At 38.9% G+C, this 18,603-nt stretch overlaps 1 protein-coding gene across 1 annotated transcript in view; it reads left to right on the forward strand.

Annotated features, from left to right (window-relative positions):
* Positions 1–18,603, forward strand: part of ST8SIA4 (ST8 alpha-N-acetyl-neuraminide alpha-2,8-sialyltransferase 4) — a 92,444-nt gene that overhangs the window by 26,996 nt on the left and 46,845 nt on the right. Inside the window, exon 3 of the mRNA XM_026671366.2 lies at positions 2,682–2,939. Coding sequence (XP_026527151.1) covers positions 2,682–2,939 — 258 coding nt within the window. The remainder of the gene's footprint in view (positions 1–2,681; positions 2,940–18,603) is intronic.

Consider the following 18,603-nt stretch of genomic DNA (forward strand, 5'->3'; position numbering starts at 1 on the left):
GGTCGTTAAAAAATTTGAATCCCACCCCTGTTGTTAGCCAGTACCATATGGTCATTTATTGTCTTTACTAAATTTTTCACTATTCACTTTTTGTTGAATGAGTTTGTACTTTAACTTCCAGATATGTGAACGATAGCCATTTTGTCTGGGAACTCCTGGAGGAGAAATGCCATAAGATTGGAGCATGGTCAGCTGCCATAAAACTTAAACTTGTCTTATAAGGTTTTTTTTTTTTTAAGGAAAACACCATCCATTCACAACCTGCACACATGCATGAAACATTCCTATCTGCATGTGTGACATTGCTCCAACTGTTGCATCAACATCTGCGGATGCAATCTTTGCTTCTCCAGAAAAAAACTATTGAATGTGTCCTGCTACTAAAAAGTTGCCCGTTCCTTACATAAGATAAACAATAAGCCATTGGAGATGATAGTTTTGAAACTGAGTTCCAAGTATAAGGTTAATTACTAAAAGGCTACAGGCTAGGAGAGGAATAACTATCAAATTCGACGAATCTTTCTAAAAGTTGGCACATTTATCAGGGAGGCAGGTTGTTTGCAGTGATTGAAGAGATGACACATCTTAGACAGCCTTCTGGGGCACATAACTGTGTCTGAAAGGTGACTCATCAGCCTGTCCTCATGGAAATCTAAAGCCATTTTCTGTGTGTGTGCCTAGATGGCTAATGTACTAAAAGTAATCAAGGAAGTGTTTCTCAGGTTGTTTTACCTTTCAAAGGTCCTTGGCAAAGATTAGTTCCTTCATAGACTTATCTATCATCCTGGGCTAAGCATTCACTTATATGGATCAGAAATATATTGAGGAGCTTATTGGAAAATACCATTTTGTGTTCAATGCTAAGTTATACCACACATTTGTTTTAAAGAAAAGCTTTATAATGGGATGCCTACAAACATTTGATCCATGTTAGAAGGGAGACCATCAACATGCCTGAATTCATGAAGGAACACTGCTTTTCAGAGTACCATTGAACCAATATAAGGCAGTTTCCAATGTTCCTTCTGTAGGCAGTAATGAATAGAGCTCGGTTTCAAACTGGCAGGGAATATACAGGTTGCCTTTGACTTATAACCACAATTGAGCCCAAAATTTCTGTTGCTAAGTGAGACAGTTAGATAAATTTTGCCCCATTTTATGACCTTTCTTGCCACAGTTGTTAAGTGAATCACTGCAGTTAACAAGATTGCGAAGCAAATCTGGCTTCCTCATTGACTTGGCTTGTTGGAAGGCCGCAAAAGGTGATCACCTGACTCCAGGACACTGACCATCATAAATATGAGTTAATTGCCAAGCACCTGAATTTTGATCGTGTGGATGCTGCAATGGTCATAAGTGTGTAAAAGGTCATAAGTCACTTTTTTCAGAGCTGTTATAATTTTGAATGGTCATTAAATGAAATGTTGCAAGTCAAGGACTACTTGCATATTTCACAGACTGCAGAAAGCTCTCAACTTCAGCAGAAGCCTCTTTGCTCTTCCAAGAGATTCTTTGTATTTTCTATTCACTGATCTCATTGCTCTATCCCAAATCTGGTCCCCAAGAAACAGCCACACAGTGCCTTAGAGCAACTCCTTCTCTCTTCAAAGGAAGCAGTAAGAAAAGCACACAGTAAATCCATTCCCAAAGGAGAAGAGAAAAGAAAATTTTCTCGTTAGGAACAAGCATTTGGGAAGGACTATTATTTAGTTTTCACAGTTGGCTTGGATTTGTTTGCATCTAGACTTGGGCAGGATGAGAGGTAGGAATTCTAGAATCAGTGATGTCATTTCCTCATGGGTCAGTCTGACTCTACAACTAACCTTTAAATGGATCTTTCAGGATTGTCCTGGAAAAAGTACTTTTCTTTTAAGAATGTACTCTGATGGGGAATTGGAGCTGAAAACATGAGAAATAACCATCTATTGGAAATAAAGATTCTCCGCTCGCATCTTGACCTAACTTCTTATTAACATACAGATATAATTTAGTATGCTATCAAAAACTGATTTGTTAAATGAAAGTTATTTATTGTTTTGTGTGTAGAATTATTTTGTTACAGATATGATTCAATCTAATTTTTTTTCTAAAAGTATTGATTTCTTTGTTGATTAAAAAAATTCAGTAAAATTGACCTGTGGGAGCTAAACATGAAAATTTAAAATTAGACCACAATTTTTAATCTTAGGCTTCCAAATGTAATTTTGTTATAATTTTAAGTTGACAGATAATAATTTTTCACTCATTGTTTCAAGAGGTGTCATATCTTGCTGAAAAAAAGAAAAAAAAATGTTTCCATCCTTTGAATAGTAACTTGCTGAATACTAGAAACTGTTTGATCGTAGAAATGGAGGATTTGCACAAAAGTGGGAGGATGTCATGTACAGTTCAAACTAGGGCTTGGCCCCATCAATGAAAATCAGAGTCTTAGATTTTTTTATTATTTCGTTCTCTACCCTGAATGTTGATTTCCTCCGGGTATACAGCAGAGAGTTTATTTTATCTGACATTTGAATTAGGCGATTGAAGTATGAATTATCTTGAAGTGATCATGCAAGTTCCGGAGGTAGTTTTCCCAAAAGAAACAGATCAGTCTTCTGAAATACATTTTTCAGATGAGATATATGAGCAATTTCCTTAAGGTCTTAAAGAGGTACAATACCTTCTTGTTTACAATGCAGGAAGAATATTCTTCGATTCTTGGATGCTGAAAGAGACATCTCGGTTGTCAAAAGCAGTTTCAAGCCCGGAGATGTAATCCACTATGTGTTAGACAGACGTCGTACACTAAATATTTCTCAGGATTTGCATAGCCTCCTTCCTGAAGTTTCTCCAATGAAGAATCGTCGATTTAAGACATGTGCTGTTGTAGGAAATTCTGGCATCCTTCTGGATAGTGGGTGTGGAAAAGAGATTGACAGTCATGAGTTTGTTATAAGGTGAGTCTTTATCTTTTGCTTGACAGATTGCTTATTACTTCAACAGCAATGAACAGAAATGCTTAACTTGGAATGATACCTCAGATTTTCTGAAATATATCTTTTCACTGTATGATGCCCAAATCAAAAGATTTTCAGTGGAAAATGAAAAGTGCTGTCTATATATTATGAATGAGAAATTGCACTCTTGGAGACTGCAGAGAGATTTGTGATGCTGTTTGTAGGATCTGCTTTTGCTCTTTATGCAGGCACAACAATTATTTTGATAGGGAACTGGCTCTACAAAGAGAAAATGTTTTCAATTTTTCCCTCTTGCCAGTCATCATAATAGAAAATTACCATATTTATTTATTATACATGCACTATCTATGGTTACGTTTAGATGAAATACACTGGGAATTAGCCAAATAATTCCCATTAATTATTATTAAATAATAATTTTAATTATTAAAATTTCCTATCTAAACGCTTAGACGCTGTACTGCACTGAAAAGATATCTTAACTACATGCACAAATATGTTCATATATTTCATTTTAATAATTAATTTCTTTAAAATTGAATATTATAATTATCAAAGATCAGCAAGAAATCAAAATGCAGGTAAAATAAAATTAATTAAAAACAATACAAGGCATTAGGAACTAAAAAGCTAAAGGTGTTTCTGTGGGTTTTATCCCACTAGTTGTGACTGACTTTAGGGGATGATATATCTCTGTTTCTTAAGCCAAAGAGCCAGCATTATCTGGAGACAAAGTCAAAGAACCATATGCTACATAGGGAACTAAAGAAGCTAATAAAATCAATTAGATATGTTCACTGTATTTTCTAAGTAAGAGTTTACTAGATCTATTGGTATCAAATTACAGAAGGCGAACAATCCGGTCAAAATTAAACAATATTAAGTGTCATATTTCAATAATCTTTACAGGCTCTCTTTCCTCATTATATCACCAAATTTTCTGATTGATTGATAATGTTTGGTGGTGCAGTTCTTTGCATTTTGTAGGAAGTAGGTAAAATTATTGTGTTGAATTTGTGCAAATCTTGCACTTAATTTTATAAACCCTCCCCAAATCTTGCACTTAATTTTATAAACCCTCCCCAAATATAAATAAAGACATCATCTTCTCTATCAACATAGCATTGACTTCTTGTAAACTTTAGAAATAAGTTTTGGGAAATGGGGACAAAGTGTGGCTGTCAGATACAAGAGTTCTTTGCTCTTTTGTGATATTTTTTCTCCTCTAAAAATTGCTCAACATCACTACTGAAATAAGTGTGACTAAGTCAGTTTTCCTAAATATATACATGTCACTGTTCAGTAGTTTATATTCTGGGTTAACATTTTAAATGGTGGAATATAGTTTAAGTTCTATGTCTACACACTTGGAGTTCTATAAATAAGTACAGTTTAAAAGCTGTGTAAATTATTGTTGTTCAGGCAGTTATCTTTTCAAAGTGAATGTTGTTATTTGTTCTGGGAAGTGAAAAGTTCTGTTTTTAAAAAAGCCTACAACTTTTACAGTTTGCTTGTTTTGTTACATTTATATCATTACTTAAAAGAATTGTTGTTTTAGTTACATTTTCTTTAAATTAAAAGAGATTCTCCACTGTTCCAATCAGAGATGATGTAGCAAGGATGATAGTAGACACTTAATACTTAACACTTGGCTGAGTAACCTACCATCTTGCAGATGTTTCTGAAGTACAAATAATAGATATCTGTCAATTGTTTCTGGGGTACAAATGAGTTCAAATCCTGCAGTTTATCTAACATAATCCATCTAATTTCTAGAATGCTTTCTGAGCTTAAGAGGAACACATACAAGTGAAAAACATTGCAAAGTTTATATATAGGTGTGTATATCTGTTACATGCAGAATCAGTAAATAATCATACACATGTGTTTTATAGATCTAGACAGATCTATAAAACACTGTAGTACTCTTGATGATCTGTTCATTGTATCACCACCTAATATAATTTATTAGACTTTTTATTAATGGTACCACCTGTTGTCATCATTTAAAGCAGGGGTCGCCAACCTTTTGGACCTCAGGGACCACCAAACTCATAATTTTAGATCCAAGGGACCACTAACCAACCAGTTCTGTGGGTGTGGCCTAATTTGTGGGTGTGTCTTGGTGGTCATGTGACTGGCTGGGCATGGCTTGTATGTAAATATTATAAATATTTATATAAATATTGAATTTTTTTATAAAAAAGAGCAACTTTTACCCAAAATCAGGCAAAGCAGGCAGATTGAGTTGCTCACAGAATCATTCAGAGATATATCTATCTGCCATCGGCTAGCTCAGTCTCTCAAATTTGCTTGCCGTGAGTCTGCACTGAATTTGCTTGCAACAAAGGGAGGTTTGGCTGTGCTTAGCCGAAGATCTAAAAACTAGCTAGCAAGCAAGAAATCCAACCATTTCCTGCTTCCTAGCTAATCTAAATCTCCCAGCACAGCAGAACAGATGATGGTCGGAAAAAGGAAAAATAGCAATTTATCAGGCAAGTTTACCGGGTAAGGAGTGAGTGGGCAGGGAGGGTTCCCGCAGGCCATGTGGGCGGCACAGCCTTGTGTTTCTGCACAGCCTGGATTAATTGCTTTATGGGGGTGCTCTGGGGGGTGAGATTTCTCTGCGGCCCACCAAAATTTTCTCACGGCCCTCCAATGAGCCGCAGCCCACCGGTCGGCGACCGCTGATTTAAAGAGAAGTTTTCAATTACTGTTCATCATGGAATATCTTGCCATGTATTCATCTTTCCTTGTAGTCAAAATGGACTGCTGTATGTCATTCATATATGAGATTCTAGTTATTTGTATATTGCTTCCCTTTTTGCATTAGTGAAGGCAGAGAATGCTCATAGAATTATTTCATAGCTTGAATTTAACTCAATAACTTATTCTTTGGTATGAATTGTGAGTTGGGTTGAGTTATATCTAGAAGATTTAGATCTGCATGTCATGTATTTTTTAATTATCAATTTTATTTATTTTTATTTCTCTTTAGATGTTTTTATCCTGCCTTTATTATTTTTATAAATAACTCAAGGCAGCCAACATACCTAACATACATACCAAACATACCTACTCCTTCCTCCTTCTATTTTCTCTACAACAACACCCTTGTGAAGTGAGTGATTATGACTGGCCCAAAGTCGCCCAGCCAGTTTTCTTGCTTAAGGTAGGACTAGAACTCACAGTCTCCTTGTTTCTAGCCTGGTGCCTTAACCACTAGAACAAATTGGAAATACCGTGTTTCTCACATAATAAGTCCGGGCCTTATTTTTTTTTTGAGCCCCGAAAAAACGGCTAGGCCCTCTTTTCGGGGGTGACTTAATTTCCCCCCTTTCATCCTCATCTAGAGCGCCTTTGGAGCTGCCGCCGCCGTTTGGAGCTGCCGCCGCTGTTTGGAGTGCCATTGGAGCTGCTGCCACCGTTTGGAGTGCCGTTGGAGCTGCCGCCGCCGTTTGAAACTGCCGCTGCCATTTGGAGTGCCGTTGGAGCTGCCGCCGCTGTTTGGAGTGCCGCCACCACGTTTGGAGCTGCCGCCGCCATTTGGAGTGCCACTGCCACATTTGGAGCTGCCGCTTCCGCGTTTGGAGCACTGCCGCTGTTTGGAGCGCTGCCGCCATTTGGAGCGCCGCCGCCACTCCAAACACGGCGGCAGCTCCAAACACGGAAGCGGCAGCTCCAAACGTGGCAGCGGCACTCCAAACAGCGGCAGCAGCTGCAAACGGCGGCGGCACCTCCAAACGGCGGCGGCAGCTCCAACGGCACTCCAAACGGCGGCAGCAGCTCCAAATGGCGGCAGCTCCAACGGCACTCCAAACGGCGGCGGCAGCTCCAATGGCACTCCAAACGGCGGTGGCAGCTCCAACGGCACTCCAAATGGCAAGTCCCCCCACCCTTCCCCCCATTTTGCATGTTTTAAACTAGGCCTAAATTTGGGGGGAGGGGCTTAATTTGATTTTATGTCTAGAAAACATGCTGGGTCTTCCTATTGGTGGAGGCCGTATTGTTGGAGAAACGCGGTATCAATATATGTGATACAAGCCTTCCACATGCTGAATATTTTGTTGACATGTAAATATCAATTCCCAGAATTTTTCAACATGTCTATTGCTGAGAATTCTGGGTTCCGTTCAACATATCCAGAAGTGCTAAAACTGGGTAGGCTGGTATATCATACTATAGTATTGTGACAGGTAGCAGCATTCTAAGCCATTGTACAACTTTCTTTTCTAAAGGGATTTTTTTTGTGGAATGTTGTTCTCTATTGTGCCAAACCAAATCTGGAGCATTTTTTTTACTGCTTTCCTAGATCCAAGATAAATATTGAAATAATGAGATAGATGGACATGAATAATACAATTAAATTAGTACGTTTAACACAGGAAACATATGTTCCAGTCCACTATCTGTTAGTTCCTTCCTGCTTTTTTTCTAAAGTTGATGGAGATAAAAGATGACAGATCGACAGACAGACAGATTTATCCTGTCTACATAATATAAAATCTTCCTTTTTATCAAGGAAAGGGGAAAATTCAGTCTTGGCTGTAAACCCAAAATTAGCTCTAGAGGTAAATATGCCTCCTTTCTGAGTAATAGGTATGTACACAGAACACTTTATTTTGAGCTTGAAATGTAACAGCTCCAATTAAAACGTGACTTTATGTTTCAAGCATCTTATATTCCAACAGAAAAAAATTGAAATGACTGTTCAACTAGAGGGAATTCAAAGCAAGCCTTTGCTTCCTACATTTTTATCTTGAACTCACAAAAGTAGATGGAGTAAGTTCATGTTGGGTTTTTTGAAGGGTGTTTGAGGAAGCAAAACATTAAAATTTAATCAATAAAGAAATAAAAACAAAGGTGGACTCTTTGATTCAAGTATTCCTTTCTGAGATTTATGTTGATGCACGCACATTTGGAAATTGAAGTTTAAAACAGAGAACATTGATTGGTTTCAAAATCTCATTGTGTAGAACGTTCGGAACGTTATGAATGAAATTCATCTTGATTGGGAGCTAAAATGATGTGAGGTATCTGTTTAAAACCATTAGAAATCAATATTGATAGCATCACTGGGAAGTAGTTTAGATCTGGAAGAATAAATAATAACATCAATATTTGAGAGAGCATTATTTCAGATATGTGTCATTTAGATGAAATCTAATCATTTCAGAATGTCATGCAGATCTACAAAAACTCATCTCAGCTAACAGAAGCTAACATGAAAATACTGTTAACCCTACAAATGAGACCCTTAAAGTCAACATCTAACACAGTTGAAAGTAGTGCAGTTTAGAAGGTCTAATCTAAAGTTATTCTACCTGTTTTCCAACAGCCTTCTAAAGTGGTCCAGTCAAGAAGCATACCCAGAAGTTCTAGTTCTGTCTTTAAGGTTACATTAAAAGAATCTTGCAGACTAAAAGTACATTTTTCACCCATTGCTTTTACAGCCCAAGAAATTAGGGAGGCATTGGAGACATTTGCCATGCTCACATTTCTTCTGTGGGCTTAATTCAGCTGCATTTGGGGAGGTTTTCTTCTGTTGGATGGGACTGGAGTTTCTCCCCAAACTCCTGTCCTGAAAATGCCACTGTTTGAATGAGAGAATTAAATAAGTGATCAACATTGTTGCATTGAATTATTTCTCTCTATATATTGTAAATATGTAAAAAAAAACATCAGGACATAGTGTTTTTCTCAGGAGGCTAAAATAAGGTTTTAATACAAAACTAAACATGGTGCCTTCTCTTCCCCCCAAAATTTACATCTGTTCCTTTTGCTTATTTTTTCATGTCATTTTCAACCACTGCTAGATGTGTCTCTTCAACAATGGAGTGAGTCTGAGAGCTATGTTTAAACATCAGTCATTCAACTAGGAACTGAGAATGTGAGTTGTTTTTTTTCCCTTCTGATGTCTCCAGTCCAAAATAACCCCTCCCAGCATGCCAAAAGCAACACTGATACTGTATGACTAGCAAAGCTATACTTAAGGATTTCAGAGAATCCATAAATGGGATTATTCCATAATCAAATTCATGTTCTTGGGGCAGTCCAACTTTCTTTTACATATAAATCAGGAACCCTGGATTATTTAGTTCATGTTTTTCTAATTCCTTATTAATAAGCATCCAAATGTAAATATATTAATTTTACTAGTTAATGTGAATTTCAGCAGCTGACTTATTTAATTATCATTAATCATGTGTTCATAATAGATTAATATTAATCAAGATCATATGAAGTGTTAGTACCGCTTTATTATGCCTTGGCAAGACCACACTTTGAATATTTCATTCACTTTTGGTCTTCGTGATAACAAAAAGTTTCTGAGACTAGAAAGAATACAGAGAAGAGCAATAAAAATGATTAGGGAACTAGAAGCTAAAACATACGAAGAATGGTGTCAGGAATTAGTTATGTCTAGTCTAATGAAAAGAAGGACTAGCAGTAACATTTTAGAAGTATTTCAATCTTTGAGGGGATGCCACAAAGAAGAAGGGGATCAACCTATTCTCCAAAGCAGGACAAAAATTAATCAATGGAAATTAATCAAGGAGAGAACCAACCTAGATTTAAGGAGAAATTTATTTACAGTTAAGACAATTAACCACTAGAACGGCTTCTCTCCAAATGTTGTTGGTATTCCATCATTGGAGGTTTTTAAAAAGAGATTGGACAGCCATTTTGTCTGAAATGATAAAGGGTCTTCTGCTTGAGAAGGGTGTTTAGACTAGAAGACCTCCAAAGTCCTTTTCAGCTCTTGTTATTGACTGATCTTTACTCAGCTGTTGGCAGAAGTTTTGTTTCTTCATTTTTGAAGTCTAGTGAGCTAACAAAAATATCAGCAATATTATTCCAAATTACATACTCTTACGGGACATAGAAGGTTAACTGCAAAGGATAGTGGGATTTATTATTTGGGCAACAGCTGTTTTCAAATTATTTTTTAAAAAAAATTAAAGATGTGCTTCAACATTTAGTATCCAACTATATTTATAAACTTTTATTCTGATACCTGTTCAGAATGAAAAAGGAAGATAAAGCCTTAGGGCAAAACAAAATCTTGCTTTAATGGTCATAATTTCTCTATTCTATAAAATAATAGGTGTGGTTTCCAGGAACATTTTGAAAGTGATAGATTTTCCCCCCAAGTCACTTGATTTCTGAATTCAAAAAACAGGTTTTGTGGTTACTAAAATGTTTTGTTTTCAGATACTATAGAAAGAATTATGCTCTTCATGGAGTGCATCATTTTGTTATCACCTTTCCTACTGGAAGATGAATTTGTTGTTATTAATGAAATTAATAAGACAAGAAAAATCAGATAACCTGATATATTTAATTGATTAAAATGAAAAAAATCTCAAAAACAAAAGATGCATAAAACATTAATGTAGAATTAATTTGATACATTCATAATATTAAAATTAGTTATATGGTAATGTACACTGCTCCATCTATTCATTTTTAAGATACTTTCAAAATCAACATATGAATCTATTCTTTTAATATCCACAATGTTGCTTTCTTTCTACCTGGAATAATTGTTTTTGCAATTAAGCTCAGTAGAGCTAGAGGTTTTTTTAAAAAGTATCAACTTCTGTATTGCTGTTTGTGTTTGAGGTGCTCCTTGCTTTCATGGTGACATTTTTAACTATTATATTTGTCCCCAGGATTTCATTAATATATGTAATAGAGCTGTGGTGGCACAATGGTTAGAATGCAGTGCTGCAGGCTAATTCTGCTTACTGCCAACTGCCAGCAGTTTGGCAGTTCGATTCCCACTGGCTCAAGGTTGACTCAGCCTTTCATCCTTCCAAGGTCAGTAAAATGAGGATCCAGACTTTTGGGGGCAATATGTAGACTCTGTAAACCACTTAGAGAGGACTGTAAAGCACTAAGAAGTGGTATATAAGTCTAAGTACTATTGCTATAATTACTTGAAACAAAAAAGAGCCATAAAACAACAAAGCAGAGAAAGCAGAGAACCCTTACATTTCTTACAATACCAACCTCTCAAATCTGATATTCATTTTTTAAAAAAAATATTTCAAGAGACAGATCATAAAATAACAATATTAGCTATTTGGTTTTATTAGTTCTTTGGTTTTATTCATAGGTCAGAACATTCAGGGTTATCTGTTCCAGTTTTTCCTTTCTCTTTCTTTATATAAAAAAAATTGAGCTTAATTTGAAGACTTCCTTTTTCTTAGCAGAGTGTTTCAAAAACTTTAGCAAATTAAGATAATATTATTCCCAACATTTCACAGAGAGATATTGTCAGGAATGAAATACCATTTCCTGTACATTGTAGAAAATGCATAGATGTAACGGCTTATAGTAGCGCTCATATTTTTTTCACAAACTCTGATTGAGGTGATTGGTTTAGACCAGTGGTTGCCAACTGGTGGGCCGTAGCTCACTGGTGGGCCGTGAGAAAATTTTGGTGGGCTGCAGAGAAATCTCACCCGCAGAGCACCCTCCAAAGCAATTAATCCAGGCTGCGCAGAAACACAAGGCTGCGCCGCCCAGCTGGCCCGCAGAAACCCTCCCTGCCCACTCACTCCTTACCCGGTAAGCTTGCCTGCTAAATTTCTATTTTTCCTTTTTCCAACCATCATTTGTTCTGTTCTGCTGGGAGATTTAGATTAGCTAGGAAGCAGAAAATGGTTGGATTTCTTGCTTTCTAGCTAGTCTTTAGATATTTGGCTCTGCTTTTAAGTACAGCTGAACTTCCCTTAGGACTGAAGGTTTGCTTGCAAGCAAATTCAGTGCAGACTCACAGCAAGCAAATTTAAGAGACTGAGCTAGCTTCATGGCAGATAGATCATTGAATGATTCTGTGAGCAACTCAATCTGCCTGGTTTGCCTGATTTTGGGTAAAAGTTGCTGTTTTTTTAAAATAAAAAATTCAATATTTGCATGCATGGTGTGTTGTGAGTTAATTTTGTGAGTTTGTTTGCAAGCAAATTTTATGTGACAGACTGAGTTAGCCAATGGCAGATAGATAGATTTTTGAATGAATCTGTGATTCTGTGAGCAACTCAATCTGCCTGCCTGCTTTGCCTGATTTTGGATAAAAGTTGCTCTTTTTTATAAAAAATTCAACATTTATATAATTTTTTTTTTTTTGAAAAAAAGTTTTATTGGTTTTAACAACGAACAAAAACATATAAAACATAAAACATAAACCATAAAAGCATCATCCTCCTTCATAAATTTACAGACAGTGTATCGGTTGGTTTACCACTCTTTTTTGTGCATCCATTTCATAGTCTCCATTGTAGTTATATTACCGTATATACTCGAGTACAAGTCGACCCGAATATAAGCCGAGGCACCCAATTTTACACAAAAAACTGGGAAAACTTATTGACTCGAGTATAAGCCGAGGGTGGGAAATGCAGCAGCTACTGGTAAATTTCAAAAATAAAAATAATTAATTTGGGAAACGATCTCACTATCATGAAAGGTTTAATTGATTCACTAACCCAAAAGAAGAAGATGATGATGACAGCGGGAGGCAGGAGTCACTCTCTTCCCCTCCCTCGGAGGCCCCCTGAGTCAGGAGTCGCTGGCGCGGCCCCAGTCCCGCGTCGCCTTGGGAAGGGAAAGGCAAAAAGGAAGAGCCGTGGCAGCGCTTTGCAACAGCGGCAGCGGCACCGGAGGCTCAGGCCCAGCGGCTCCTGGTTTTGCCCCACCCTTCCCAAGGCAACGCGGGACCGGAGCCGCACTGGCGGCAGCAACTCCCGACAGCACCAGATGTAGGGAGAAGGCAAAAGCGATGGAAGATCCTTCAGGGGAAACTGAGGGGGAGACTCACCCTTGGTCCAGATGAGCCCCCTTCCCCGCCCTTAAGGAAGCAGAGGCAGCCAGCAAGGGCAGGCAAGCCCCGCTTCACAGACTCCGTCCGTCCTCGCTCCCACCCAAAGCCACGAAGTCCCCCAATCGCGCAGCCCAGAATCGCCCTCCCCTCAGGGGCAGCAACGACGCCCGGTTTTTCCCGAGACAAGAAGCTCCGCCGTGCAATGAAAGCGCCCTGGCTCTAGGCTCGCGGGCTCAGAAAACAACGCGAGCCGAGGTCGCTTCGGCTCCGCTTGGCTTCTCCAACATCCGGCACCGCCCTGTTCTATGTGCCGGGCCCGGCAAGTCCGAGCAGCCAGCGCGTGGAGCAGGACGGCGCCGGAGATCGTTGGCTGCCTCTTTCGCAGCACGGAGGCCTCCCGGCTGGCCAGCTGCTCTCCTCCTTCTCTGCCTGTTTGTTCTGTGTGACCAAGGAGGAGGAGACCGGCCGGCTGGTTGGGGAGGCTTTCTGCGCCGAGGAGGCGGCTGTTGGTGTCGGCTTTGCTCCGCTTCTCGGCGCGGCCCTGTTCTTTACTTGGGCAGCCGGGCGCCGCAATGGGAAGGGAAAGGCAAAAGCGCTTTCCTTCCCGAGGCGACGGAAGCCTCCCCGGCTGGCCAGCTGCTCTCCTCCTTCTCTGCCTGTTTGTTCTGTGTGACCGAGGAGGAGGAGACCAGCCGGCTGGTTGGGGGAGGCTTTCTGCGCCGAGGGAGGTGGCTGTTGGTGTCCGGCTTTGCTCCGCTTCTCTGGCACGGCCCTGTTCTTTACTTGGGCAGCCGGGCGCCCGCAACGGGAAGGGAAAGGCCTCCCCCAACCAGCCGGCCGGTCTCCTCCTCCTCAGTCACACAGAACAAAGCGCTTTTTGCCTTTCCCTTCCCGAGGCGACGTGGGACTGGGGCCGCACCGGCGGCAGCAACTCCCGACAGCCCCAGCCGGAAACCTGAGCGGAGCCCGGGCGGAACTGCCTGTTGCCGCCGTAGGCCCCGTTGCGGGTGCCCGGCTGCCCAAGTAAAGAACAGGGCCGCACCGGAGAAGCGGAGCAAAGCCGGACACCAACAGCCGCCTCCTCGGTGCAGAAAGCCTCCCCAACCAGCCGGCCGGTCTCCTCCTCCTCGGTCACACAGAACAAACAGGCAGAGAAGGAGGAGAGCAGCTGGCCAGCCGGGAGGCCTCCCGTGCTGCGAAAGAGGCAGCCAACGATCTCCAGCGCCGCCCTGCTCCACGCCGCTGGCTGCTCGGACTTGCCGGGCCCGGCACATAGAACAGGGCGGTGTCGGATGTTGGAGAAGCCGAGCGGAGCCGAAGCGACCTCGGCTCGCGTTGTTTTCTGAGCCCGCGAGCCTAGAGTCAGGGCGCTTTCATTGCATGGCGGAGCTTCTTGTCTCGGGAAAAACCGGGCGTCGTTGCTGCCCCTGAGGGGAGGGCGATTCTGGGCTGCGTGATTGGGGGACTTCGTGGCTTTGGGTGGGAGCGAGGACGGACGGAGTCTGTGAAGCGGGGCTTGCCTGCCCTTGCTGGCTGCCTCTGCTTCCTTAGGGGCGGGAAGGGGGCTCATCTGGACCAAGGGTGAGTCTCCCCCTCAGTTTCCCCTGAAGGATCTTCCGTAACTTTTGCCTTCTCCCTACATCTTCCCTCTGTTAAAATCCCCACACACACACACACACTTATTTTCGGGCGGATAGATTTCGTGTCTGAGCATTCTCACATGACGGTGGGTCTTTCCCCCCCCTAAAAACAGTTAAAAAAAGAAAAAACAATATATCCTCATGCAAGAACTTTTCTGCTTCCGATTACCCCCATGCTTAAAAGTTGCAAAGGAAACACGGAAGCAGGGAAGCGCCTGCCCAGCTCCGGAGCTCCACACCATTTTTTTTTCAGAGGGGAATCTGACTCGAGTATAAACCGAGGGGAGTTTTTTCAGCACAAAAAATGGGCTGAAAAACTCGGCTTATACTCGAGTATATACGGTAAATAATAACTCATATTATCAATCAACAATTATATAACCTAATATCATTATTAAACAATCCTTTGACTATAATTTTATTAATTCATACTTTAACGAGATAACTATAATTTACTTAGTTTATTTTATAACAAATCGTAAAGTCATAACAGTTCTATCTTAATAAAATTTTATAAAAATAGTGTCAAAAAAAGAAGAAAAAAAGAAGAAGTATATATTCATTATTTCCTAAGTTTCTAAATATTCTATTATTATATTTTATTATCTAGCCATTGATAGAAAAGGTCCCAAACTTCATAAAATTGTTTATCTTCTTGTTCTCTAATTTCAAATGTCAATCTGCTCATTTCAGCACATTCCAATATTTTCTTAATAATTTCTTCCTCTGATGGTATTTTCTCACTCTTCCAATTTTTAGCAAATACAATCCTAGCCGCTTTTAATACATTTACAATCAAATACTTCAAATTTTTATTGTATGTATCAGGTAAGATTCCCAATAAAAAGATCTCTGGTTTCAAATCTATATGTTTCTTTGTCATTTTTTCCAGCCATATGCGAATTCTAGTCCAATATTTTCTAGCATCCTCACAAGTCCACCACATATGGTAATATGAGCCAGGTATCTGATGACATTTCCAGCACTTTTCAGACTTATTCTTGAACATTCTTGCTATTCTTGTCGGGGGGAAATGCCACCTGTAAAACCTCTTATACAAGTTTTCTTTATATGCTGTTGACATTGTCATTTTATAATTTTGAGACCACAATTTTTGCCATTTCTCTAAATCAATCCCATATCCAAAATTCTTCCCCCAAGCAATCATCATTTCTTTGACTTGTTCTTCCTCTAATTTAATTTCCAACAAATAGCTATATAATTTTTTTATCACTTTTTCATCAGTACCTGTCAAAATCCTATCTAGGTCAGTCATTTTATCATAGAATCCCTCTGTTTTAGAATCTTTAAGATACCTTGAGTGTATTTGCACATATGAAAACCAATTCATCTTTATACCTTGTTCTTCTAAATTTTGCATCGTTTTAAGTTCACCCTTTTCATCCAATATTTCCCCATATCTTACTGTTTGTTCCTTCTTATATGTTATAGGATAAGAGAAAGCTTCAATAGTAGATAACCAAACCGGGATTTTCAAATAACATTGTCTCTTAATTTTCTCCCAGTTCAACCATAAAGACTCCGTATATAATGCCTTCTAAAATAGCCCTGCGATTTAGTTCCCTTATACCACAGAAAAGCATGCCAGCCCAGTAATAAATCATGTCCTTCTAGTGTCAACAATCTAGTCTTTCTTAATGTTATCCTTTCTTTGGCCCACATTAAATTTGCAGCTTGGTAGTACAACTCCCAATTAGGAAGGCCAAATCCTCCTCTAATTCTAGCATCTTGTAAAAGTTTTAATTTTATTCTCGCTTTCTTTCCTTGCCATATATATTTCAACACAATTTTATTTAATTCTTCAAAATAATCTTTACCAAGCCTGATTGGTATTGTTTGGAACAAATATAAACATTTATATAAATATTTATAATATTTACATACATGCCATGCCCAGCCAGTCACGTGACACCAAGCCACACCCACAAATTAGGCCACACCCACAGAACCAGTTAGTGGTCCCTGGGATCTAAAATTATGAGTTTGGTGGTCCCTGAGGTCCAAAAGGTTGGTGACCCCTGGTTTAGACTGAAGGCAGTGGTTTAAGTTGCACTGGAGTTCAGGCGGTGATATTGATGTAGTTATGCTTTCTTAGCCTAAGCAACTCAATGATTTATTGTTGAAATAAAGCAGGGGAGCGGTTACCATATATATTGCCTTGAGCTTCTAGAGAAAAGATAGGATAATGTTCCTCTTGGAACAGTAGCAATTATAGAGACTCCCTATTAGTTTTATGACTATCCTTTGCAAGTATAAGAGGAATCTGCCTTTTCTACAACTAGTGGTGATGTGAAAACTTCTAATGCCTAGATGCAGCCATTGTTCATACACTCAATGGAGCAAATTTCTATATTTTAACATTTTAACCTTTTTCAGTCATACAATCTACATCCTTAGTCTTAAAATTTTCAACATTCTTACAGACTACTTTCATCAAGGTTTTTTTTTTTTTTTTTGATGGTATCAATGAATAATCAAGTTTCATATGGATCTCTTAAGTGTTTCTTCCAAAATTCCTGATCTCAGTTTTATAGCTATTTTAATTCTATTCACTCTTATCAGGGCTCTTATTAATCATTAATGTTTACATTATTAATCTTGACCATTCTTTGTTCATTTTGCATTTTTTCTTCAAAATACACATTACTTTTCTTTCTTCATTTTCTAGCACCGTTTTTACTTTGTCATTCAAACCAGCATTCTTTTAGTGTAAGTCCACTGTGGCACTTACTGTTCTTTTCGAACAGCTCCCACATCTCTCCTCACTGTTGCTCTCTCCCCTCCCTTCTCCCCCTCCCCAGGTAACTCTATAGTTTCTTAGCTTTCCTTGGAAGACACCTGACAGGACAATTCAGGTTGCCCTCATTATATGGTTCCATTCCAGCATAAAGCCACAGGTGATTAAGTTGCAAATACTGAAACATTAAATCTATGCAAATTAGGAATTTAGATTCTAGAGCTTACGTTCATCTTCTTCCCATGATTATTTATCCCCCTTTTTTTCATCATGCATGTTGCTGAGATGGCATCCTCATGGCACCTGGCTGCCTTCTTTGGAAAACATAACTGGTGAATGATCGATCCTCTTGTATTTACATGGCTCTTACTAGGCTTCTCTGTTCTGTTTTCACCAACTTAATGGAGGGTTTCCTGCAGTCTGCTCAGAGCTCACTGTTCTTTTCCTTGCTTAATGATAGTTCAGTTTTTATTAGGAGATTTAAACCATAGTTTCTCATGCCTGATAGAGTAAAGAAATGGAATAAAACAGGCATCTTCACAATATATATTCAATGTATGGGAAGAATTGCTAGCAGTAATACTAAAAACTGAGGAAACAACAAGAATAGTTTAATTATGAGATCAGACTGGTTCACATGTTTTAAAGATATGCCACTTAATCTACATCGACTTGCTTAGTTTACTTGCAGCTTTAGATTTTAACCAAGAAAAATTACATTGAGTACAGTTTTGTGATTTTTTTCAGAAAATATCAGCAGTGAAAACTGAACAAAGAGTAGAATACTGCTAGTGTGAATTTTCAACAGCTGAATGGGGGAGTGCTGTGAACATAATGTAAAAATTATATTCATATTTGCTTAAATTATGTTAACAAAACAGGCTAAGGTGTTAAAATGTATTATGGAAGAAAACAAAGGTGTTGCTATTATTTTTTCTCTTATTGTTTTAAAAAGTACAATGCAGTTGGCAGTACAATCAATGGACAGATTAATTCTTAAAACATCAGATATAGCTGAAAGTCACTTGTAAAGTAAATAATTAACAAGCATAATAAAAATAAGGGAAACCCAGTAAATCATTAAAATGCATCATGTGCTGTATACAATGAAAAGTTAACAAGGTGCCCATGGTGAAACTGGGTTTATTTGACCAGAAGTGGCATAATTTCTTCTACATTTAGTTTGAGGATATCTATATGTGGTGTGGGGGGGTGTATTTATACATACATCCATACATACATCCATACATACATACATACTTTATGCATGTTTAATATGTGGATGGAAAGTTACAGTAGACATCATTGCACTATTGGAAGATCTGAAAGACCAGGTTGGTTAGGGTCAGATCATCATGGAGGGAATTTATGTAGTAACTAAGATTCAGCAATGACTTGTTGCACATGATCATTTAA

This window comes from Notechis scutatus, chromosome 2 (genome assembly GCF_049901735.1).
Source record: "Notechis scutatus isolate UNSWTSFEM ecotype Mainland chromosome 2, rNotScu1.2, whole genome shotgun sequence".
Classification (NCBI taxonomy): domain Eukaryota; kingdom Metazoa; phylum Chordata; class Lepidosauria; order Squamata; family Elapidae; genus Notechis; species Notechis scutatus.